Source organism: Dermacentor variabilis, chromosome 8 (assembly GCF_050947875.1).
Source record: "Dermacentor variabilis isolate Ectoservices chromosome 8, ASM5094787v1, whole genome shotgun sequence".
Classification (NCBI taxonomy): domain Eukaryota; kingdom Metazoa; phylum Arthropoda; class Arachnida; order Ixodida; family Ixodidae; genus Dermacentor; species Dermacentor variabilis.
The window spans coordinates 67,219,216-67,245,644 of record NC_134575.1 but is presented as its reverse complement, the minus strand read 5'-3'; the positions used below and the strand labels follow the sequence as shown (position 1 = coordinate 67,245,644).

The following is a 26,429-nucleotide window of genomic DNA, read 5'->3' as shown; positions in this document are numbered from 1 at the left end:
ACTTTTACTGTGGGGGGTCCGTGCAACTGCCCTTGTCACTGCCATTGACAGCGACACCAACACTTGAGCCGCCACTTTTTTCCGTCCGCCATGTGTCCCAGCAAGGCTGCTGAGATGTGCTGTTGAGCTCGGCAGAGGCGCCGGCCGGTGTAGCCACTGAGACATCTTTGGCGCGTTTTGGCGTGGCCACTTTTACTTGCTTGTTTTTCTGCTTGTGTATGCACACTTTTACTGTGTTTCTTTTCTGCCGCAAGACTTGATCTCAGTATCAGACTGGCTTTCCACCGCAATGCTCACAGCAGGTTAAACGCCATAGAACAGCTTGGATATACTAAAGCCCCTCCATCCACACGCCACTTTTGCTAAATAGCGCCAACCTTTGATGTGCGCCGCTGTTTCCCGATTCGTTCCTCACACCAGTTCCAATTAAGAGGTTCCCGGTTTTTGAATATTTGCTTGTTGCATGCTTGCACCTCTACGCAGCAGTGACTTTGCTTCCAGCTAAAACCAAAAGCTGGGACTACGTAAGTTCCACTTTACGCACAAAACTGAGGGGAGGAGCACGCACGAGGAGGGTAGGTTGGCAGTACTTAACCTGGTTGGTGAAAACGTGTATGGAGGGGCTTCAGGACATACCAGTGCTACTAAAAAGCATGTATTTTGATAGCTTAATAACATTTTATTGCCAAATATATGTACATTCATTTTTTTTATCGAGCCCAATTAAATGTGACCAGGCACTGACAAGCACTTGCACGTACTGCAGAAGAGACTTGCGAAGCTAACTGTATAAGTTATCACTTGGTAGATTTCATGTTGGCAAATTCTTAACTAGATAGCTTGGAATGTGTTCTTATGGAAAGATGCCTCATGCCACTACTATGTGTCCGAGGCTTCAGCTGTCATCAGCAGAAAGTTCTTCCTTTGAATGTAATTTCCAATTTCCTTTATTAAGAGCATAAAGCTTATCGTAAAGTTAATCCCCCTCATAGTTAAATATTTACTCAGATCGAATGCACATCTTGGAATCTATTTGAAATGAAGCTTTCATGAAGCAGTTAATGAAATGCTGTAAAATTTGCCCATTTCACTCCTGCATTTTTGGGGTGAAAGAAACTGGGCTGCTCACACGTGCTTTTGTGCGTTCGTGCTACACAATGTGATGCACACGTCGATCAACTCGAAGAGCTAATTACCACTGGCACGATAGAAGTACAGTAAACAAGCGATCGTGGCCTAAATGGTTAAAGCATTGGGCTGAGTCGCTGGGGGACTGAGGTTCGATCCTGTCATCGGGCACATATAAAATTTTTTTTTAAAGCATTCTATGTGAGCTATTCAGCAAGACAGCAGCAGCACTCAGCAGCCAGGGTCAGGAAAGTCTGGAAGGGTTTGCAAAGAAAGCTTTGCTTTAGCATTCAACTGTGTAGAGTTCAACATCCTGAAACTGAACAGTGGGCATCGTAGGGGAGGGGTGTCACATTAATTTTGACCAATTTCACACAAACTATGGCACACAAGAGCATTTTAGCATTTTGCTCGACCGTAATGTGGCCACCACTGTCTGGGAACGAAGCTACAAACTCATGCTCGGCAGCAGAGAAGGGCCGTAAGCCACCTAGGCAGGTAAATCTCATAATTCTGCCTTTCAATTTATAGGAACCAGTGAATTTCCTCCTCAGTTCTTCTTGGCTTCATTAGTTGTCAACACTCATGATCGAGGACCTCAAATCCTATCCCATTATTATTCTCACTTGCCGGCTACTGAGGGCCTCAATGCCACAAGGCAGCATACGAGGGTTAATTGGCCTTTAGCTCAATTCATGCCAAGTTCACATACTATGCAACACCTGTGGTTGGAACGATGCCCCATATCTGCCACCATGGCTGTGAGTGGCAATGGCTAACACGCCAAAAGCTAGGTCTACCGTGCATACACAAATGCCCAACAAGGTGAACAGGAGGATGGCTGTCACTGTAGCCCATTGCTAACGCGTGCTTGTACCAGTGGCAAGTTGTCATTTCTCTCACTTCTATCTCTCTGTTCCTTTATTGAGAATATGAAGTTTATCACAAATTTCACCATCACTCACAATTCATTCTACGTTAAAAAAAAACTGTTAATTTCCCCTATGCTTTCCTTGCCTTCATTTTCTGTTGGCTTCATATGACTGCAACTCAGCTACCCATGTGCGTCTAACATCACGTCCACTTGGAGCAACCGCCATGTCATTGAACAATGTCTCGGCTGACTGGACCTTTGCAGTGCTGTAACAGATGCGACACCTGTGTCAGCGTGCTGCTTCCAAGGCACTAATGAGGGGCATGAAGTCGACGTAAGGATCCACACGACCGTCTTTCACTGGAGGCGCAGGCAGCGGGGCCTCCTCTTCGCACAGCGACACCACCTGTGGGAAGTGAGCCACACACACATCACATCTGGTCCCCAGCTTTTTCTCAGAAGGAATACTCTACCACCTGCTTCTCACACGAAAAACGGTGTACATACGGAGTATAATTTTAGGGTTTCACATGCCAGAACCATGATCTGATCATGAGATATGCCACAGTGAGGGGCTCCGGATTATAAGTCGCGCCTTGGTAAAGTCACACCTCCTACAATTTAAAAGTTTAGAAGAAAAAATTGGTATATAAGTTGCAACGATGTATAAGACGCACCTACTGTAACTCATTCAGCATAATGAAAAGCGATTACGCACGTTTGGACACTCATCACGAATTGCCATACTTACCCTTTGTCGGGCAGTAAATTTCTGTACACAAAATTTTTACGAACGAGCCACAAATTCTAGCAGGAAAAAAAATATTCAACTACCTCTTGGGGGTAGAAAACCAACATTTATTGCATTTCTGTCACGTATGGTCAGAAATATGTTCATTTACATGAAAAACATGAAACCAGTTGTGGCTGTTAGAACAGTGCTGGCATTGTGCAAAGAAACAAAAGAGCCATAATAACCATTTTTGAGAACAGGCAACCACTGGTAACACGAAGGAAAGATACTGTGGCAACCCAAGAACCAATGTGATGTGTTTAAAATTATGCCTTTTTTTGCAGTAGACAGTAAGTGTGGTGGAGATGCTTGTTTAGCCGTCATTGAGTGCCTTTGCGCATGTGAAATACCAAGAGGTTTTCTCCCTGCTGTAGCCTGAGGGTAAGTTCAAAGTGGAAGTATTGGGATGTATAAGTTTGAAGTACAGTAAAACATTGTTAATAAGGATTTAATGAGACTGAAAAAAAAAATGTCAGAATTAATCGAATGTTAAATCATAGAGGGTATTAAAAAAACAATAAACAAATGCTTACTATGTCAACACGCTTTTAATTACTGAATGAGTCAGCGAATCATGTTTCTATTAAGCATTAGCACAAAAGCAGTGTGGAAGCTGCAATTCTTAGCATCTCGTGACTGATTAGCACTCGCAGGCGGCGAAGGCCTCGCGACTTCCTTCGCAGCGTGTCATCCGAGACACGATTTTCACTACCATGCGCTTATTTTGTTTGTCCATCAATCGTGATGCAACCAGCGCTCATCATCCTTGACAGATTCCGCAGTGTTTGTGACACTGCGTGGGCAGCACTGAGTAAAAACGAAACTACTATTTGAAGCAGCCGCTGCGGACGAAGCTGCGGCAGCAAATAAAGGCTATAAAGCCACAAAAGGGCACGAAATGTTCCGACACGGCTGTCATTCACGAACCAGTTCCGTTGGTGACTATGGTGACACAGACTCCACTGCATCATTTCGGTTGGACACTAGCACCATTCATGCTCTTTTGTGTAGCACATTTGCGGTGCTTGCCAAGCTCCAACAGTTGTCTGAATTAAGCAGTGTGTAGCCAAATACATTCGAATTAATGAGACTTTGATTCCATTAAGTAATGAATATGCCTGCCGGGACCAGAGGACAAGTCTGAATTACTGCATTGAGATTCCACTTACAAAGACTTTAGGGCACCAGTTTGTCATTCATTGATAGTGACCGCTTTGACACCGTGTTAAAGCAAGTCGCGTATGGCAATTAGAAAACAGGAGTTTTGTGAATAAAGGCCAAGCTTATGCAGTAAGCACATATGGTAGTTGGCGTTTGTCCCGTCACGGACATTCTTGGTCCAAGCCTTTTTTTCACTGCAGTTATAGAGTGTACATTAAAACCTTGTTAAACCGTACCCGCTTAAACAGTAGTTCCGTTTTAAAAGTAGCTAAGTCAAATCTCCGACTCAGCAGCCATTGAACATAATGCACTTTGTATCCGCATAAACCGTACCAGCTTATCGCGTACATATCGACATATCGGTTAACACGCAGTGGTTCCACTTCTCATTGCGCAACCACGGCAATGCGCCGTTTCTATTGGGCTGCCCGGCAGAACAACAAGCTTCAGAGATAGGAACAACGGCCTCCAAGCACCCTGTGCGTTTGCGCGTGAAGCCACATCAACATCATTTCGGCGGCGTGCCAGAGGGCGTTGTATGTTGGTTCTTTATTCTATGGCGTTGTGGCGTCGTGCAAGCGAGGACTCGCGTCATACCGAAGCTCGGATAAAAAAGACGCAGGTGCTCAGCATAGAAGAAAAATTAGGCATTGTTCGTGCTATCGAATGTGATACGAACAAATCAGCGCTGGCACATGACAGGGATCTGCTAGTGACTACGGTGTGTGGCATTTGGAATGCGAAGAAGCTGCTCGGCAGCACTGCTGCGCCCGCGAAGAGATGTCGACTACGAGGTTCGACTTTTCGCCATCGTTGCCTTTGTTGTTGCCGAAGTGTCGACTAGCGACAGTGATGAGGACGACACGGAAAGCAACAGCACGGGTGATTTAGGCCCGACAGGGGCAGAAGCTGCGCGTTACGTCAGCCTCATGAATGCAATCGTTGCGACGAGAGCAGTACCCCACAATAAAAAACGTGCCCCGTGACTTCTGCAGCGCTACCATGCGGGTGCACGGAGAATACGTAACGCTAACGAGGAATCTGCCATGCGAGTGTTTGGCGAGAAGAGGGGGCTGGCTGAACAGCTGGTTCGCAGCTTCAGTAAGTTTGAGGCCTCTGTCGTCACTGCTAGGCCGCCGTGGCATCAAACGAACATAACACTTTTGTCACTCGAAGTGAATAAACATTGCATGTTTTTTTCCCCTTTCATCGCACTCTCTCAAGTTCCGTTTTTGACAGGTAAGTGGGCGATCTCATGGTATTTCGGTTAAACAGTACCGTTTAACGGGGTTTCACTGTATCTCTAAAAAACACACCCTGTTTTGTGGCATTACTTAGTCTGGTGCTTACCATGAGTGTGAGCTCATGAGGCCAGCCAGTGGGCAGCTCACAATGGTCGAGCAGTTGAGACAGTGCCTGTCGGGCGCTTCCGGGCTGCGATGCCAACTTTGCGACCAGTTGGTTTGCCTCCTGCATGGTTTACACAAACACGCGCAACATCGCACACTGGGCTTATGTCAGGCAGGCAGCACTGAAGTTATGCTTCGATTCCACTTTAAGATCTTTTATTTTTTTTTGAAGCTTGCTCATTAGCATAAACCTCAAGTTCCCAGTCTGCTCACTTGGTTTGCAAGTCCTGAGCAGTTAAGGGCTGTGCAGAGGCCATCCGAAAGGAAGACAAGCCGGCAGCCTGGCTCCACGCTCAGCGGGCCACACATTTCTGGCTCATTTGACACTGGGTCGGGCCTGCAAAAACACAAGGGCACGCTGCAGCCTGAGCGCAGAGTGAAGCTCATCCAAGCTATTCTGACTGCACGTGATCCAAATCGAAACAATGGCAAGTGAACAGTGCTCAAGCAAAACAATGCATGCAATTGACTAACTAACAGATGCCCGCCCCCTTGCTAGCACAGTAAACGTGGTGGCTTAATTTTTGTAAAAGAAAAGCCTATCTCTAGGCCTCTGTCCTTTTCGCAGCTTCGCAGTGAGAAAGTTTTCCACAATAATTTCTCTGACTGCATGAAATGCACTACTTCACCTTCTTATTCTCTTTAAACTGCATATTGGCAAATTGAAGCCGAGGAGAAGTGACGATTACTTAGCTGAAATCCAAAGAGCGGCATCACTTTCGAGATATCTGTCTCTAAGGTCTGCTATGAAACACATTGGCGTACCAATTTGCAGTTTCCCAAAGGTGGTCCCCTAGCAGTTCGGGACTATCTTAACCAGAATGCCAATGCACACATTAGCAGATTTTGGGGAAGAATATCTCGAAGTGGACATTGCACTTCACTGATGCTCGGCTTCAACTTAGCAGTTTTCACTGATGCTCGGCTTCAACTTAGCAGTTTTAACACGTAACAGGAAATAACTAGACGGCTAGTTAGCAAGTTTCTAGTAATTACCTAAATTATTGTTAACTTTCTTCTGTTGCTAACGTCTGCCTAGCCACATAGTCTAGCTCTGAAAGTGAAGTGACCTAGATGCTACAGGCCTTTTTTTTTTTTTTAAGTGTTTCACATAAGAAAAAGCGCCTAGCATACAAAAAGCCATCCCGACATCAACTTGCCAGCTTCCCTTTTATAGAAGTGCCTGTCAGGGGTCCTTTCAGTTCTCAACTTATCTGAAAGCAACTTGCAGGCATGTCATAAAGCTATGCTCTGTTTCAGTAGTTCCATGCAGCACTGTTGAAGCTACAGGCTTCTTCTACCAATTATAAGGGCGAGCACATCTTAAAGGTGCCCTTCCACGTCCTGTCGTCTGCTACCAGCAAGTGTTGCAAAACAGGCGGCTTCATTATCTATGAAGATTCCGAATGCAAAGTGACATCGGCTGTAGAAAATTCGTTCTATTTTCGCGCCAATACCAAAAAGGCATGCATCTTCAAGATATTTCGGGATACAGAGCAGAAGGCGGGTTTCAGAGATGGCGGAAGCTGGGGGTTCAGAAGGAGCATGTGGCGAGCGTGTTGCACGAAATGGCATTGCCATCTCTTGGTCCCTCTTGTAACATCCACTTGTACATGGTGCACTCGCTGACGTTCATAAGTGCAGCCACTTTCTTAATTATAATTTGTGCATGTTTACTGCACTCCTTCTGCACTATTCCAACTATGTTCAACATTGACTTATTCATTCCTTTTGTGTAAAAAAGCAACTTGGAACGACACCACACCAGCGAATCAGTGGACGCCATTCCTGTGAAGGATGAAACACTACCCAGTCCTCCCCGTTGTTGCAGTTGTGCCTACTACGCATGTGAAAATAATTAGCCACTGTCAAAGCAACTGATTGCTTGTACTTTTTAAGGGGGCATGAGACGGTTGCCCATCAGTTTGTGCATTACTCTGAGAAATTGTAGTAGAGGGTCTTTTATGGCTACACACATGTAAAAACTGGGTGGTAAAGGCAAAGTTCTGTCCAAAATATGAGCTAGAACTCGCCGGCTCTAAGCCCTGCCCTCTGGCACCCACCGCCATATTGCCAAGCCATGTGTGATGCCATGCACTTCAGGCAACCGAGCCATTGTCTGCTACAAAATCTGCCACCGCACCATGTGAAGTCGGAGCATAACTGCCATTTGTTGCTGTATTTGCTCCAAATATCGCATGCCATGTCTTTTGCAACACCAACTTCGCATGATGAAGCAAGCGACGAATCATTGAACAGCAGAAGCAGCAATGGTTCTACGCATTTTGACTTCAACCTCATCGCCACCAGCTCAGTGAAGAAACATGGCCTCGGAGATACGCGCACGCCAGCGATGGACAAAGCCGACGCACGCTTATCTTGTAGCCCATGGACGAAGACACCGTAGTAAGCACGGTCAACATAAGATGGCGACATTGGTGTAGCGTGAAATGCTGCTGATGCCTTTCCACACTGTTATTTCATTTTGTGCAGCACTGTTTAGCGAGCCGTTCATGGAAGACCAAGTCCGGTGCTACTTTGCACAATGCAAATTGCTACATGCGCAGATTGTTCGCTGGCACATGTTCACTGCATGCATGTCTCTCAGAGCCGTACGCAACAAAACTATGATTTTGTTAAGCTGCCGCGCATTCCCACCAGTTCTTCTTCCCCTCTGTAGTTGTGTGCGCATATGTAAACAAATGCCCGCATACATGTGTCCGCAGAGCAAGGATTTAGCGTGGTGTACGCTTTGGCTGAACCTTTACTTGAACTTGCTTTCTTGCACCCGATATCAGTAAAGAAATAGCAAGGCTAACGTTTTGCCGGGGCACTGCCTGCCGGATGGGTCGGTGCGCGAACACGGTCGGCGCTGCAGCCTAAGCTCTTTCACGAGTATTCCAAACTCAGCGAGCAGGTGCAAATTGTCTCTGTAGCTGTGTGGCGTGAAGTGTTCTGAGAACAAAAGTGTCAGATGAGCGCCAGTCTGCCTGCCCTAGGTGGATTTTCGATCAATAACTATAGCTCACACTTTCTGATTATGGTATCTACCCGATTCTAATGTGCACCTTTTTTTTTAAGGAAAATTGGGCCAAATATTGCCTGCATGGTGCAATCGAACAAGTGGTGGTGTTGTATGCTTTACCGCATAACACGGGCGTATTACGGCGGAGCTGACTCTAAAAACCGTGCGGCGAAGCTAACTTCAAACAACTGGCAGCCAATGTGCAACACATATTAGATCCTTGGCCATTTTTCTTGCAAAAAGATCAGGTGCACATTAGATTTCTACTTTGTTTAAGAGCTTTAATGTAAGTTGTACGTTATTCTACTTCTGACACATAAAAAGTGGGTGCGCATTTGATTGGGGGGCATGTTAGAAGAAGACGAATACTGCCAAATTAATCAGGGGTGTGTTTTGGTGTTTTTTTCTGCATCTTGTTTAATTTGATCTGCCAAATAATTTGATAGATTTTGTTGGTCCCATCAGGGTCGAATGGAAGGTGATTGTGTATAAGTCGCACAAGTATTAAGATGCACCTATTTTAACTCGAACCGCGTACACAGCGAGCACTGGGAGCTAACATCTGTACCAATGGTCGCTCTGCTGTTAATACAAAATTCGGTTTCTGTCAGAATACTGCCATGCATGGTTTTATGCACATTTCAGTTGCACCACTGGATAAGATGCAGCGGCAAAAGTTTTGGAAAAAAATTATACTTAGAAAGATACGGTACATATAATGTTTAAAGCCACTTTAAAAAACATCTTGCATTAATAAATAATCTACTGTGCCTGGCTTCAATCTGCACATAAGTCTACGACAGCAACAAAGGTAATCGCAGTGACAGGTCACAGCAACAAGACATCAAAGCAAGCAGTTTCAAAAACCAAGCAGGCTTTCACAGTTAACGATGCCAATAAGATTCAGCTTTGCTGATCCTTTATAACATTATTTTATTTTATTATTTTTTGCATGACCATGAAATCTCCCTAACGCAAGTTTTGCAAAAGTTTCATTCACAGAGTGTCAGCCTCTTACTATTACTATTGTGGGCTTGGTGACTGTGCCAGTGCACGGACCACTAATCAGTTCACTTTCGCTATGCAGGTTGGTGAACCTTACGTTATGTTTGCAAAAAAAAACGAGTAATTATTGCCTGGTACAGCTACCGAGCCCACGGTACTGTATTACTATTATTGCTGAATGTGTTGATGTAATGCACTCGCTACTACTCCAAGCTGGAAATATTGAATCTAACCCTGGCCCTTCTACTGAAGCCCTTCTCGCGGAATTGCGTAATCTGACTAACGGCCAAGCGCAGGTAATTGCAGAAATACAAGGCCTGAAAGCTCAACTCGACAATACCGAAAAAACAATAGGGAAATTGAACGAAAGACTAACAGATCTCGAAAATCATTATCAGGCATTGGTACCACTGCGGAAAGAAATTGAAATCATGCGCATTGGCACAGAGCGCACTGCCTCTCGAATTTCGGAGCTGGAAGCCCGTATGGATGACGCCGAGAACCGTTCGAGGCGAAATAACCTAATCTTCTACGGCATCCCCGACCCCTCCTCCTCGGAAACATTCGCAGAAACAGAGCAGTTGGTCGCAAACCTTTGCCAGGATAATTTACAGTTAACCTTAGAACCTAGGGATATAGAGCGTGCGCATCGCCTCGGCCATCCCTCAGCTGGTCGCTGCCGGCCCATAATAGTAAAGCTTGCATTCCACAAGACCAAAGCTGCAATATTGTCAAATGGCCGGATGCTTAAAGGGACAAGTTATGGCATCGGTGAGGATTTCTCTCCAAAATGCCCGTAAACAACTAATTGCTTTTGCGAAAAGCAAGAACAAGCCATTTTCCGTCCGTTTCAAAACTCTGTATATGAACCAAAAGCGTTACGTCTTTGACGACAGTTCTAACAGCATCAAATAATTATCATAGCAGACGAAGCACCAAAAAAAGAAAGAAAAGAACCAAGCATATGCTGTCTCTAGCGATGCTCTTTCACTTTCTGCAATTTACACTAACATCCGCAGTTTTCTTCAAAACCGTGAACGTATATCTAGCATTGTATTGTCCTCTAGCAGTAATCTACTAATACTTACCGAGACGTGGCTCACTGACGACGTGAGCGATACTGAAGTGCTATCGGACCTACCGAACTTTCGTGTGTACCGCAATGACCGTGCATCTACGCGCGGTGGTGGTGTACTGACTGCATTCCACGAACGATTGTCTTGTGCAGTCATCAATATTCGGTCACAGCTGGAAATATTATGGGTGACTATCCAATCACACCCACACACTGTACTACTAGGCGTTTGTTACAGACCTCCCCACACTACTTCCGAATTTTGCAGCCAGCTTAACCAAACCATGTGTCAGCTTATTGCTGCTCACCCAAATGCACACATACTACTATTTGGCGATTTTAACTTCCCGCAAATAGACTGGCACACTGACAATTTGTGTTCTTCGACAGGACTAACCGAAGCCAGGAACTTCCTCATTATCTGCCTCAATTTTAACATGACCCAGCTGGTTTCTGAAGCAACACGTGTTTCACAGGATAGATCCAATATCTTAGGTCTCATATTAACCAACAACCCCGAAAGCCTTTCGTACATCCATTATCTCAAGGAAATAAGCAAACAACAAAGTAATTCATGCTGGCTTTTCTTTTCGACCAACAAATTGTGAAATGTAAAAGAAAACGATACAGTTGTATGACAATGGCGATTATGAAGCGGTAAATGAGGGCCTTTGCACATTTTTTCCCACATTTGAGACAACTTTCCACCACAATAATGCTGACGCCAGTTGGACACGTTTTAAAGAAAAGCTGAAGGAATTAACCGATAAATTTATACCTAAAGTAAGTTTCAGAGCCAGTCGTCACAAACCATGGTTTACGAAAACATTAAAAAGGCTTGAAAATAAAAAGAAACGTCTATTCTGGGTTGCAAAGGTTAGAGATCAACCAAAAGCATGGGAGAAATATTATGAAGCAGATAAAAACTACCTTTCTACTCTACATCAAGCAAAGCACTTTTTTTACCCCTTAGAATTGCCCAAGCTACTAAAATCTAATCCCAAACAGTTTTGGAAAACACTGAAAGACGACGAACCGCGAGAAATCGTACTCACCAGTGACCTGAATGAAAGGATTACGGACGTGGACTGTGCTAACTTGTTCAACACCACGTTTGCTACTGTATTTTCTGATGAAGGGACCGCACCCCCATGTTTACCTTTGCTTGACTTTCATTGTGACATGCCAGCGATAAATTTTTGTGAAAATGGAATTTCATCCATAATAGAAAATATTAAATTGTAATTTTCTGCTGGAATGGACGAAATTAATACCAAAATCTTGAAAAACACCAAACACAACGTCTCACTTTATCTCACCCTAATTTTTTCACAGTCACTTTCTTCAGGAGTCATTCCAGACGACTGGAGGACAGGGAAGGTCGTTCCTGTTTTCAAGTCAGGTAGCAGAAATTCCCCACTAAAGTACCGCCCTATCTCTCTAACAAGCGTCCCCTGTAAAATCATGGAGCATGTGGTCTACTCCCACATAATAAATTTCCTTGACAGTAATCACTTTTTTCCATCCTTCACAACATGGCTTCCGCAAGGGGTTGTCATGTGAAACACAGCTTGCAGTTTTTCTACGACATCCACACTAACCTGGATACATACAGACTGACACAATCTTTCTTGACTATGCTAAAGCGTTTGATAAAGTGCCTCACCAACGATTACTTGCGAAACTCTCCCCGCTTAATTTACATCCTACTGTCTTAACATAGATTGCAGAATTTCTTACTAATCAATCGCAGTACGTTGTTATAAATAACCACCTACCCACACCGGTTCCAGTAACGTCAGTCTATATCAACGACTTACCTTTGCATGTATCCTGTAATATGCGCATGTTCGCGGATGACTGTGTTATCTACTGCACCGTACTTAACACTTCGGATCAGATAACCCTACAAAGTGACCTTACTAATATTTCAGAATGGTGTACCACTTGGTTAATGACACTAAACGTTAACAAATGCAAAAGCATGTCGTTCACCCGCAGCCATAATCCTTGGACGTTTGCGTACACAATTAATAATTTCGCTCTTGAATCAACTGACAGTTTTAAATACCTCGGTGTCACTGTATCAGACGACCTCAACTGGCGTACGCATGTGCATACCATCATTTCAGCTTTTAACAAGACTTTAGGTTTCCTAAAACGTCATTTGCGGAAAGCCCCAAATCACGTAAAATTACTTGCCTACACATCACTTGTACGACCAAAACTAGAATACGCCTCAGCAGTCTGGAATCCGCATCAAGCATATCTCATCAACGCTCTTGAAGCGGTACAAAACCGCGCCGCTCGATTCATCCATTCGTCGTACTCATATGACGTAAGCGTCACGTCACTGAAATCACTATCTGGGCTTCCGGACCTCGTTTTACGTCGGCGCATCCCTCCCCTTGTCTTTACCACAAATTCTTTTACAGTGCTATCCTTCATCAAGCACCATATATCACGCCCGCAGCGCGCATATCATACCGGACGAGCCACTCGCGGCAAGTTTCACGACCACGCTCACGAACATCAACATTTTCAGCCTCGTTTTTTCTTCGCATGGCGGCAGACTGGAACGGCCTCCCCGCTGCCATTGTCGACATAATCTGCCCATCCGTATTTTTACAACATGTTACTGACCATCTCCAACTACATTGTACATGATTTTTCCTTATATGTGTTGTTTGTATTTACATACGTGTATGTTGGTCTACACATATAGGCTTTGATATGTGTAAATACATGTGTGAATATACTTGAATATGTATACTATGTATGTGTATATATATGCATGCTTGAACTTGAACGTTACTTGAACTAGTGCTAATTCTAATCTTGTACCCACCCCTTATGTAACATCCCTGAAATTGGGGGTCTTTAAGGAAAATAAACTGAACTGAAACAGATAGTTGTGTTGTTAGATGAAGATGCTGTCAAGGCCTATGACATCCCGAGGCACTGGTGTCAAAGTGGTGTCACCACTAGTCTTATTTTGGATGAGATGATGTTTGCTCGTTTTGTCCTGTTCTGCCTCTTATGCCTTGCTAAACTCATGCATGAATGTACATCTTGGAACAGCTTGTTCAACTCCATCAAGCTACTTCTGAAGACTCTATTTCCTCAAAGATGCACAACAGTGCATATGGAATTTAGCCCTTTGAAGGCCACCGCTGTACATGTGTTGCCGTGGAAACAAATCTCAAATAGTCACGGACGTACGTATATGTATGGAGGTGACTGATTGTTAGAAAGAACATACCTTGTCAGAACAGAGCGCCCCCTAGCATCACTTTATATGTTCTGCAAACTCTTGTGTCAAGGAACTTCTTACTGTGCTCCCGCCCTTTGGCTCATGTCATAACGAATTTTTCGCTTTACTTTATGGTGGCTTAGGAGTATTCCCATTTTGCCTAATTTACTGCCATGCGCTCGCACTTGTGCACAAGCACTTTAGAATTGGCATTGTCACACGTGTTTTTTCAAGTTACAGGCATTGCAAAGACTGATTTCCATCTTGTTTACTATCTCTCCGTGTTGCCTTGAGCAGCTCGCTCGCATGGCTCTCCCAGGCGTGTAATTACTTTTACAGGTGGGCGTTTGCAAACCGACCATACCGCCATGTGAGGTGTATTATTGTGAGGCATGTCTGTGAATTGATTGTACCTCGTCTACTGTTTGAATAATTGATTACTGCAAGCTTTTTCCTCACTTTGGCTTGAAGCGAATAGCTTTCTGTGGCTCTTTCAATCATTTTATGGTAGGACGGTGGTATGACGGTGGTTGGATTCGGGTGAGGGAAGGCAAGGAGACATGCCAACAGAAAGAATGAACCCTGCTCTCGCAATCGCGCTGTGAAGAGGGACGGCGGAAAAAGCTAATGGGGCAGGGGGAGGGGGTGGGAAATCATCTGGGATTGTCACTTCATAGTACAATTGAGTGTCATGGTGGGGCAGGAAAAGAAAAAAAGTGGGAGAGGTGCACACTGTTGCTTTGTTAGCTCACTTGCTTGTTTGGTGTAGAAAGGAGAGGGAGAGTGCATGTGCTCTCGGGCAAGCAGGTTGCAGGGAGGGGGAATGAGGGAGGAGCAGTGGAGGCCGTTGCTCGCTCGATCACTGCACGTCTTGCTGGCCGACCAGCGGTGGCCAGCCCATCGTAAACGATGTGGAAGATGAGAATCCCTGACTGATTCTCGCTCGCCCGTTCGTTTGGGCTATTTGCTTATGCTGACAATCATCGTCGATGGTTTCCACATCATTTTTTCTGAAAGGTGCAAACCACCGAGTTTCCTTGTGGGCGCTCACATGGCACGCCCCACTTTCACTATAGCCGTGCATCCTGGAGGCTGCGTTACTCAACGATCGACTGCATTTTACATTCTTCTTGCCCTTTGTCATTGGTTTAGACATGACTCATTGGCCAGTTCGCCATCGCCTTTGCCGAGATGGGCCTCTCAGCGCATGATAAGAATGAAAAATAGAATGTGTAACGTTACAAAGTATGGGCCCCGGTTGCAATAAACCTACTGGGGGTCCGAAAAGTAACCGTGCAGTGAGAAATCAAAAGAAAGGTGATAATTATGAATGATATGTCAGTTTCAGACGCAATATTAGATCGCAAGACTTGTAGCTCATCTGATATCTGTGGGGTGCACTCAAAGGACGAGTGCATGAGAACAGTCCTCACACACTGCAGGAGCCGCAGAGAGCCATTACCCGACTCATTATCAAGATAACTTCAGCAACCCTGCACCTAGTGTTTAATAATATGCAGCGTTGTGTGCAGACAAGCCTTCAAGTTGGTGGTGGTCATTTTCAGCACCTCTTGGTTTCAGATACCTGCACTGCTGTAAGTGAAACTTCAAATTTTAAGACCGCCGTCTCCACAGCACAGTTACTTTTCAGACCCCCAGTATCAGATAAAAATAGGCTGTGTGAATTTCGAAAAAAATAATTATGCTCCTTTATTCATTTATTGAAGAATAAACTATGTATAATACTGCGTAAGTAAAAAAAAATTGTTGTGGTACTGCCAAGTTATTTCCTTATTTCCCTGCAAAGTAAGTCACTCTGCGTATTTTAATTCTGCAATAAAAAAATCTGACCATGGGAGGACACATTACTAAAACAAATTTACTCATGAAGGATCAAGGATCAGTGCAAGCAATACAGGCAATTTAACAAAGACATATATACTAAATGATCACACATGATGAATTAAACCTAAAATCTCACTTGCATGAGCACACAACAAATTGTATGTTTATAGTATTATTACAATATAAATATTGGATATAGTGAAGGCATTTTCACGTTAGGTACAACTTAACTAAAGTGAGGTTTGGCTGTACTTGCTTCAGCCAAAATTTATACTCACACACAAAAAGGTGGGCTAATAGAAATAAGAAAAACACAAAAATACAAAACAGCAGATCACTTCAGGTTTTGCCACACAACCATTCAACTAAGATGTGCTTGCCCTCTCGTACAGATTGGACAGACGCATGCCACATGCACGTACCCGTCAGGGCGGCGCCGGTGTGGGTGTGCGCCGAGGCAACGAGTGACAGGAAGGGCATCCTCGGGGAGGGCGTCGGTGTTCAGTCCAAGCCGCGCCAGGCGGGCCAGCTCATCTGCATTGTCCATGCTGTGCTCCACTGTTAACAGCTGCGGCTCCTCTTCTCCTTCGCGCAACAGCAGCACTCGCGTGCGCCCTGCAACATGTGAGGGGGTAACGTGGCCACACGTTCCTTGCTCGTTATGTGTTTGTTCTTGTTTTTGCTTGTGTCTCCACATTATCTGATAGATTGACAAAATGGGCCTTGTTGATGACCACGAAAATGCACTTTGGAAAGGGATGCCACCTTATCGGCATTATTGAGCATTCACTTGTGCAAAAGATGTACGCTTGGTATGAGACCGCTGTTGTGTTGTGGGCATTGTAGCTGGTATGATGAGCCAATCATTACCATACTTACAGAGGAAACTTGTTGATATGACCCTGTTTCGTACAATTATCCGGCGCCAACATTCGGGATCGAAAACATAAAAATGGCCCAATACAATTACGCTTCTTCTTGTAATACATTCCTGCATATAACAGCTGTGTCTTACCTGTACTCACCTATGGGGTGGAAACCTGGAGGCTTACAAAAAGGGTTCTACTTAAATTGAGGACGACGTAACGAGGTATGGAAAGAAGAATGATGGGTGTAACGTTAAGGGGATAAGAAGAGAGCAGATTGGGTGAGGGAACAAATGCGAGTTAGTTACATCTTAGTTGAAATCCAAGAAAAAGAAATGGGCATGGGCAGGGCATGTAGTGAGGAGGGAAGATAACCATCGATCATTCGGGCTTATGGACTGGATTCCAAGAGAAGGGAAGCGTAGTAGGGGGCGGCAGAAAGTTAGATGGGCGGATGACACTAAGAAGTTTACAGGGACAACATGGTCACAATTAGCACAAGACCGTTGTAGTTGGAGAAGTATGGGAGAGGCCTTTGCCCTGCAGTGGGCGTAGCCAGGCTGATGATGATGATGACATTCCCGCAAAATGCGATTGTTCGACACCAAGATTCAGTCCATCGCAAAACTGTGATAATATGATGTGCTTTCCGGCAGCTAAATCCTGTGTGAACAAGAAAAGGCACGAGGCATGTGCGATCGAGAGCAGTAGGCGCCTGTCTTGGCAGCTTCCCCACAGGACTTGCCCGTCTGTGTCACGCAAAAATGCCGGCACGCTCTCAGTTTCCTCTTCCAGTACTAGAAAATCCCCTTGCAGGTTGTCATACGTTGCATTCACAGCTATTGCTGCCAACGCTATGGCAATAAGCATCTTCATCTATCTGTATCACAGCATGTAGCTCCGCTGGAAGCGTACTGCATGCTTTTAATAGGCGATAACCTAAATGCGGTGTCGTTCCTTGCTGCAGGCGGCGCGAAGTGAGCATCATGTTTTGCTCTGGTGGCAGCGTAGCCATCGTATCATGGCAATGCTGACTGCCTCAATATCGTTTCGTTTACCTGTAGCCATTTTAAAACTCTATGCAATAGAAAAAAAATGACAAAGCGCATCTTGGGCCGCTTGAGCCCCACCAGCTCGACATGCGTCAGCATCTCGCGACACAACGATTCTCGCTCAGTGGGCACTTCAAAATTTCCTGCCAAAATGCCCCACCCAGAGAAGCTGTCGACCCAGCCCGAATTTGAGGAACGCAAACATAACCTTTTCGAAGCCACGGAAACGACAACATGCGTCTAAGGCTGCTCAGGCCCCAGCAGCTTGGCACCCATTGAATCTCGCAATGCAACGTATCAAGCAATGCTTTGCCTTGTGTAGATGTCAACTACAATTGATCCTGCCAAATTTTTTTTGGTGGCTTTGGATTGTTCGTGTTCTCAGTTATTACATTCTTTTTTCACAAGATGTATGGACAAGGTTCTATGTATAATGATCCATGTAGCACATATTCAAACTACTGGGATGCTTGCAAGTTGTTTGAGAACACGTGAACATGCCCTCCAGATGGAGCTGACTGCAAACTGATTCATGTGATCTGACAACTGTGCTGTCAGTATTGCTGCTACAGCTGCCAAATTACACTTCCTTTGTGGGCACAAGTTCACCCAGGAAAAGGTTACGCTCTTCAAGTTTATTCTTTCAGACTGTCTGCTTGTGGCCGACCTTTACATGTGACAGAATGCGGCAGCACTGACGAGAGCAACTGAAAGGTTTCTTACACAAATGAATTCCATCAGAGCAACTTCACAATGCAATAAAGCTCTGGTTACAGCAAATGAAGATACTGAACCAACCAAATTCAGTTCTCTTCAACTTGGTTGCACTTTCTGAACCAGTTTTCGAGTGTGCAGTGCGTGGTGGCGCGCGAGCATGCATCGTGCGAGCGCCAGCGCGCCTCATCGCCTTCGCAAATAGAACAGGTGCAGCAGCAAACCAGCTCTTGCTGTCTCCTGCGGGCACTTTATTCTTGTCATCGCGGTAACCTATATTGTGGTAGTATCATGCAGTGGCAGGAAATTTGCAGCCGTGAATACCATTCTTTTCATCAGAGAATGCAGGATAATCTTACGCTGTTCAAGTGAAATCAATTAGGTATGTTACAAGCACTTACCAACATGTTCTGACAAACATACATGGTCTGTACATAAAGCTTGCTAACCTTGCAAAAAAAAAAAGAATTGCTTGCATTTACCTGTTAACAAGTTAGGTTCGTTGCCTTCAAAGTAATTCTTCAAACAGTAATTTTCAAATGTTCGTGAACTTTCTGGACAGACATCGCACTGGCATGAAACTTGCATCTCGCTTCCTTATGCCAGCTGGGCTCACTCTTTCGACCAAAGTGGGAGACATAGATTTGTGCACGACGAATTGATCAGCACAGTGCCATGTTATGTGCTACCAAGAGCTTGCACGATGCCTGTGCTTCCAAAGTAGCAAGTGCAGGAGAAACAGGGACTGGTGATGAACTCGCTCCCGCACCAAGTCAAATTGAAGAGCATGATGTATTGTCAAATAGAAGACAAAAGTTCTGCACTCGTTGAAGTAGTGCCGGGAGTGCAGGCAAAACGACGATCTGTCTTAGTAGGAGTGGTGCGCCCACTTGGTTCCTCGCAACACCATCCAAATGGTGTTGCAATGGTGTTACAAGGAAAAAAAAAAGAACCAGAAAGCTTGCCTTCGTGCACAGCGTTTGCCACCGCCATTTTCAGGAAAACATTATGGTTACATAAGCTGCAGTTGCCGCAAAGCGTGAGAGGCAGTCAGGGATCTCTGAATGCAGTCGCATTCCAGTCTTAAAGGCGAAGCTTGAGGATTCTCTGAATTTTTTCATGTGCAACTCCTTATCAGAGGAATCGCTGAGAAGCGTCGCTGAATATTGTGGCTATACTAGGTACTTTGGTTAACAGGTGGCGCTGCCCTTGAAGGGACTGAAAACTGCCCAGAATGTGTTTGGAGGCATTGATGAAAATGAAATGCTCATGACTTATAGTGGTAGTATCGAGCACATTGTTCGCAACTTAAGTAGGAACCATAATTTTTAATTGGAAAAGAAAGCTTCAAAAACCAGTAAGTGGCGCAAACTGGTGGTGAAGCCTTGGTACTGTTAAGTACTGCATATCTATTGCTTAAGATTGGAGTTTGTATATTACTAGGCCTTTGAACTTTATTCTATGCCTATTACGAAGTGAAACGAGTCCATGGTGCCTGGCAATGCACATGATTGCTCTTGTACACACATAAAATTCTGAGCACACATGGAAGCTAAAATCCTTTATTCTAGCTAGGTCAGGTCTTCAAGAGACGACATGCTTTGGAAATCAGAAGCGCACACGTGGCTACAGCAACATGCTGAACAGTATATCACGTGCAAAAGCATCGTTTTGCTTTAGAGAACTTAACTTGGCTTAGCTAAAAAACACCCTTGACTTATTAATGACCAAAGCTGCTGCACAGGAAACCACGGAAGCACGTAGCAATTATTGTAGAAATAATTTAACACTTCAGAAAACATGAATCGCAAGAACAGTGGCATGATAAACAAAATAATACTTTCTCAGAGCTATCACTGCACTGGCCTGCCTCCCATCGATGCCGGCGTATAATCGCTATTGTGCTCACCTATCAGTTTCCAGCATGCTTTCAGCGAACGACTTACATCCTCAATGCAGATCGAAGCTCTCTGCCCGGTAAGCTTTCTATTGATAAGCTTTCCATTGCACTAAAAAAAGTGGGCACCATAAAAATTGGTTGTCGGTCTCCTTAACTAGAACAATTGAGGAGAGACAGGGTGAAGGTGTGTTTTATGACTGCAGCGGTAAGTGTCCAAAGGTAACACGGTGACAGTTTTCTTGGAAATCTCCCATGTCATAACTGTATACATTTCCTATGCAGAATTTTCTGGCCCTGCCAATCTACTGCCACAAACAAGTTCTGGCTAGTCAACACTTCTCTTCATTCATGCAAAATGTTTCTCATCCAGCAATAGGTTCTAGAGGTGGTTCTCAGGGTATGATATATCCCACATAACAGAGCTGGCATGCATGTATCGTGCACCCACCCAAGTTGGCGACGTACAGGTGCTCGCCACCCATGACGACAGCAAGTGCCAGGGAGCATCCCGACGACAGCTCTGCCTCCAGGGCGGCCAGGGATGCCTCACCAGGACCCTGGGCGACAAGAACAGGCAGATCCAAGGGGCTCTATCTTTTTGTTACGTCACCACCATAGAAATAAACAAACACTGAAGTCAGGGAAAGTACGGGGAAGTTGACTGTTAGGTTTAATCGAAATGTAGTAAGATGAACGTAGTAAAGAGAAATGAAAGAGGAAGAACCAACAACTTGCCACAGGTAAGAGCCAAACCCACATCCTCTGTCCCCTAAATGGCTTTCTTTGTGGCCCCATCCGGTGTCCAAGTATTTGTGCGTCATATTCCAAGAATCGCTTGACGAGAGTGTGCCGTCGAATGACCAGAGATTGGTGAATGTTGTTCCCGTGCACAAGTCAGGTCTTCGCAACAATGTTTCCAATTACAGGCCGATTTCGCTCACTAGTGTGGTGTGTAAATTATTTGAATCTGCTCTTTTTAGTAACGTCATGAATGCCCACTCCTTGCCGATTCCCTGACAATATGGTTTCTGTAACAGCTGCTCTTGTGTCACCCAACTCACAGAACTACCTAATACATAACTTAACAAGTGCACTAGATAAGGGCTTCATAGTTGATTCAGTTTCTATATATTTTAGAAAAGCCTCTGACCTTGTTCTTCACTCATTATTAATTGAAAGATTAGAATGGGTACAATATAAACACATCAGTTGTCACATGGATTGCACAATATTTAAATGCACAAAGTCAGGGAGTACTTAACAATGTATGCTCGCAGGAGGTTAGAGTGACATCAGGGGTAATACAAGGTTTTGTGTTGGGCCCATTGTTCTTGATATTCAAAAGCGGTATCGGTAACGGCCTGTTGTCTTCTTTGCGATTATTTGTAAATGACTGTGTTTTATGCAGAGCAATGCGAAACCCAAGTGACTGTATTTCTTTGCAGGATGAGCTAGACAAATATGTTCATTGATGCGACACTTGGAAGATGCACATAAATTCTGAGAAGACTGTAAGGATGTCATTTACCCAAAAACAAATTACTCACGAGTTTAATTATAATATAAATGGCAACTGCGTTACTGCGGTAAACAAATTTACATACCTAGGAGCATTTTATCAACAAATTTATTGGAGTACCATATACTATGTTGCGTCAAAGCCACAGCCTGTAAAGATTTAGATTTCCTGTGGAGAAACGCAAGACAATTCCCAATAGAACCTAGGCAGCTACTGCACCAAATTAATGTCTGGCCCATACCTGAGTACACTTGTACAGTATGGGACCCGTGGTTAAATAGAAATGTCAAACTAAGGCCATACCAAACATAACGACAACATAACATACATCAAAACATCATATAACAACAAAAGCCATAAGGTTCACCCAATTTGTCCCTTGTGAAGATAGCCTTCGATGGTATACACTAAAAAAATGGAGGGAAAATTAAGACTTAAAAATGTCTTGGAATATATTTTTTTTCAAGAATGGGCACAGACAGGGATGTATAGATATTTCTACTGCATTATGTCTCTCCATGAATCGATCACCAAACAAGGTTAGAGAATACAAGTTTAGAAATTCATTTTTTTTCTGCGCACAATCTCAGAATGGAATTGCTTAACAAACCAAGTAGCCACCACTAATCCCAACTCTGTCTTCTACTCCCGGCTGTTTTTTTTACATTTTAATAATCCAGTATTTTAAGCTTGTTATTTGATGTGTTTAATGTTAGACTGTGGCTTTTGATGTTCATCGCTTGTCGCTATATCGCTTTTGATGTTTATTGGATACCTGTACATAGTTTATCATTTCAAATTGCGCAGTGTGTAACCCCTCCTCTATAATGCCTTGTTGGCAATGAGGGTACTCTGATAATTAAATAAAAATAATTAATGTGGTGCTCTACCAAGTAAGCTGCCGTGACACCTACCTCCTGGCCACATTCTTGGGTTTCTGTGTGTGTGTCCGTATGAGATGAACCCTGGACGTGTAGGTCAGCTCTGTTCAAGGCTACACAGCGAAGGAAGTGGGTAGCTATATTTTTGTCCACCTTTATTTCCTTATACCGTATTTTGCTACATTTACATGAAAGGTGACAATTAATTTCCCCTATACTTTCTCTGGCTTCATTGAGTGCTCTTTTGTACGATGGTCACCGGGACGATGTGCTGTGGGCAGCCAGAGCTCACTCAGATTGGGTCAGGGTAGTGAAAACTCACATCGAACAGCAGCATATGAACCACAGCAATTAAATTTTTCCCCTTTTCTCTTTTATCTTAAGGGGGCTCTGAAACATTTTTTGAACACAGTAAGAAAATGTTTCTGATCTTAGGCATGGACACGCAAACGAAATATTATTCTGCTGCATGCAGCAAGGAACCTGCAGTCTCACATAACTGAGTGCTTGCTGTCTCTGTTTTAGCCCAGCTCTTTTTCTGCACTGGGCAGCATCAGCGATGACATTGCATGCCCCATAGGCGGCAGCCATTGGGCAGACATAAGCAGACCCGTTAAAATTTTCTGGGAAATGCGGAAGCAGAGACTGTTAACACAGCCTCCCTGTCCTATTGCTGCTGCATCGTCGCCCTCGGGCACCTTTTCCAGGTGCCAACCTTGAACAGCTGCCATAAGCATTTTGCAGAAAAACAATAGCAAATAGAAACAGAAAATAGAAATAAAAAGGCAGGGCATAACGAATTCGTATGTGCTCTTTTCTTTTAGATGGAAGTAAGGCTTTTGATTCTGTTATTCACACATTACTTCTTGATAAGCTAGAAAGAATTGGCTTCAGGTGCCCATTTATAAAGTTATTGTCTAGTTATTTTAGTAATCACTCTCAGGTGACGCATAGGTGACTATTCCAGTACAAAAATAATGTTAAAATAGGGTGTTCCCCAGGGGTCTGTTTTATCTCCACTTTTATTTAACCTGTACGTCAATGATTTGCCTCCATTTGCACTGCTTTATTGCATTCAAAAATATTTTAAGGACTATATTGCTTGAAAGGCAACGTGCTAATTCCACCACACTGTTGAGTTTCAAGAAAAGGTGTGCAGGGGGCCTTTTAAACCCTGCAATGCCAAGTGTTCCACATGCTTCATCATCATCATCATCATCATCAGCCTGGTTACGCCCACTGCAGGGCAAAGGCCTCTCCCATACTTCTCCAACAACCCCGGTTCTCCAACAACCTTGGTCCACTGACCACTCCACTCCACTGAAAAGGGTAGACCACGTGTCTCCTGCCCAGGGATCCGACAGTCTTACCTGGTCCGGGGCTTGGAGGAGCTCATCTCGCCGGCTCAGTGTTGGCTCCAGGCTCTGCAGCCAGGCATCGTGCACAGCCTGCAAGCTGGAACCCAGGGCTGCCTGGACCTGCAAACAGAGTTCGCCCGTGCTTGAGCCTATCACTGGCGCTCTGTAGACACCTTACTGACACAGAGATGTCCGAGTTGGACAGACAAGACAGTTGTGGAGGCAATCAACCAGGAGACACAATGCAAGATAAACTTATTGCAATACCCAGTCACTGGCCCACTCCTGTAGTGCCTAAAATTTGCCCAATAATTGAGGGCAAATATTCTATAGAAGTATGGACAGGCAATGTCTAGAATGTCAGAGCCTAAAACGTTCAGCAGGCGAAAATGTAGAATTGTACTGGGCATGACTGATAACCAACATGCATCACATAAGTTTCCCAGCAGCGTACTGGAAAGTTTCATTTGTTCAATGCCCTGTAAGAATTGTCATGTGAGGCATCACCATCTGAATGAAAAATAACACAGGTATCTAAAGTTATCAAGATTACTAGAAAAGTTCTTGTACAATCGCTAATTGCTTACTCCAGTGTGCAAAAGAATGAATAGGGAGGGTGGTTTCTGAGTGTACTCTATACGGAATCTCCCACGGACTAGCAACAGCTTAACATCCTGCAGTAAAGGCTTTCCCTTAACCATGTAGTACTTGCAGGCACCATCAACAACATTTGCAGCCAATATATTATAAGATGCAGTTGAAAGCCTTTTCTCAAGACCATCCCCGTTACAATATATATATATATATATATATATATATATAATCCATTACAACTGGGATGCAATATGCTGCATGGACCTGTGTAATGGCAGTGCTCGTTTAACAGCCATGTCTCCTACTAAAGGGGAAAAAAGAAAGAAAAAAGTGAGGAAAAAACTAGATAAATAAAATTCGATAGGCTGTATCAGGGAAGTAGCCAAAGTGAGGCCCGTGAAACGCCTTGTGCGCGCTACAGATGGTGTCTGGGCACTAGGGTACAGAAACGACATAACCAAATACTACACATGTTACACCCAGCGCAAAATACCGTAGAGTCGCCCAGTTTCGCACAGGGGCCCAGTATTAACATTCCCAAAACTTCAGAATTCTGAAAATTAAACGTTAATCGTCCACCCCCTCCGAAGCGCCTACCAGCATTAGCCGAAATATTCGCCCCACTGCAGTCCCTACGAGACTGCTAGGGGCGATGACAGGAACAGTCGCTTCCTTGCGGTGGAAAGGCAAATACCGATGGGGGTTGAAGATAATGCAGAGTGAGAATGAACAGTCCTTCAAGGAAAAAAACAGTGGTTGTAGGGCTGTAGTGAGACACATCTTGATAAAGAGTGCACGCAGCCACTGTTCCCACACTTACCATGCAACGCGCTAGCCACACGATGCACTCCTTCACCGTCCCCAGGAAGATTGAAGTTGTTGAGCGGCATCGCGCGTCGGGAAAGAATGTGAGCTGCATCTCTTGGCATTTAATGATCGACCGGACAAGCGCACACACCTAGATTAACCCAATTTTCAATAAGAGTAGGGTGGGTGCTTCTGCAGTATCTTACAGTATTCATGCATTAAAATGCTCACGTTTAAGTTATGTTACAGCTAGTGGGGGTCTTACAGTCTCATTTTGAAATCGCGCTCCCTTTCCTATTCGTAGTGAGCCCAGTTTATTTCCAAAGGGTGTTTGGGCACTAGGGTAAAGAAATGACACCCCAGCTGGTGGCACCCGAGACTGGCCCATGCTGCTTCAGCCCGCTGTATTCGTAGATGGATGGGCCTACTTTGCTTTCCTCAATCTCCTGCGCTTGCACGCATTACGGAGAGGGACACATTCTTTCCTGATCAAAGTTGCTGGATGTACCTCTCTCCTGCTGCCAAAGTCTCTACACGCCATTTCTGCACCGTACATGTTGAAAGGGGGGCCATAGCCGAGCAAGCGTGAAATTTCTGCAACTGTATACTTGCATGCCTTATAACTTCTGATGAGCACAAGTTTGAGTTTGAAAGGTCATACCCACTAGGGCACTGTGGGCTATCTCAATTCCAACAATTCCTGCTCTGATGGACAAATTTACTGCTGAGCTATGCTTCCCCAAATGGTGCATGAGCAAAATTTACCTCTGATTGAGTCATGCATCGCACGACAATGGCATCTCCGTGCATGTGACTCATGCATGATCAAGTACAGCAGACTTCCATTAATTTTACCCTGGTTAATTAGATTTTTCATCTAATTTAATCCTGACCGAAGGTCCCAGCCGGTGCCCATGCATTTCTATGGGCCTAAGCTGTCATTATTTTGATCCTAAAATTGGCCTACGCCGGATAATTCTGACTTCACCAGGCAGCACGCAAGCACCTGACCGATGTGGTAACCCCAATAGCAATCCCTGTAGTGGCAGCTTCTGTCTTGGCGGAGTTTAGGGAGCGCTGGAAGCATTGAACACACATTTAAAGATATATATATATATATATATATATATATATATATATATATATATTTGTAGAGAGAGAGAGACAGAG

General features: G+C 44.4%; 1 protein-coding gene across 3 annotated transcripts; it reads right to left on the bottom strand.

Annotated features, from left to right (window-relative positions):
- Positions 1-656: 656 nt before the first annotated feature.
- Positions 657-26,333, bottom strand: LOC142590308 (TGF-beta-activated kinase 1 and MAP3K7-binding protein 1-like). Of its 3 annotated transcripts, none has more exons than XM_075702327.1 (8): positions 26,025-26,333; positions 25,273-25,410; positions 23,871-23,978; positions 20,549-20,657; positions 15,991-16,183; positions 5,579-5,702; positions 5,307-5,426; positions 657-2,408 (listed from the first exon to the last, which is right to left on the bottom strand). In XM_075702327.1, exons 1-8 carry the CDS (start codon positions 26,076-26,078, stop codon positions 2,292-2,294), a joined length of 963 nt encoding a protein of 320 aa, XP_075558442.1. In that variant the 5' UTR covers positions 26,079-26,333; the 3' UTR covers positions 657-2,291. The 3 variants fall into 3 exon arrangements, with proteins under 3 accessions (XP_075558442.1, XP_075558443.1, XP_075558444.1); XM_075702328.1 differs by having other exon boundaries at positions 25,273-25,302; positions 26,025-26,332; XM_075702329.1 differs by lacking the exon at positions 25,273-25,410 and having other exon boundaries at positions 26,025-26,331.
- Between the last annotated feature and the right edge of the window lie 96 nt (positions 26,334-26,429).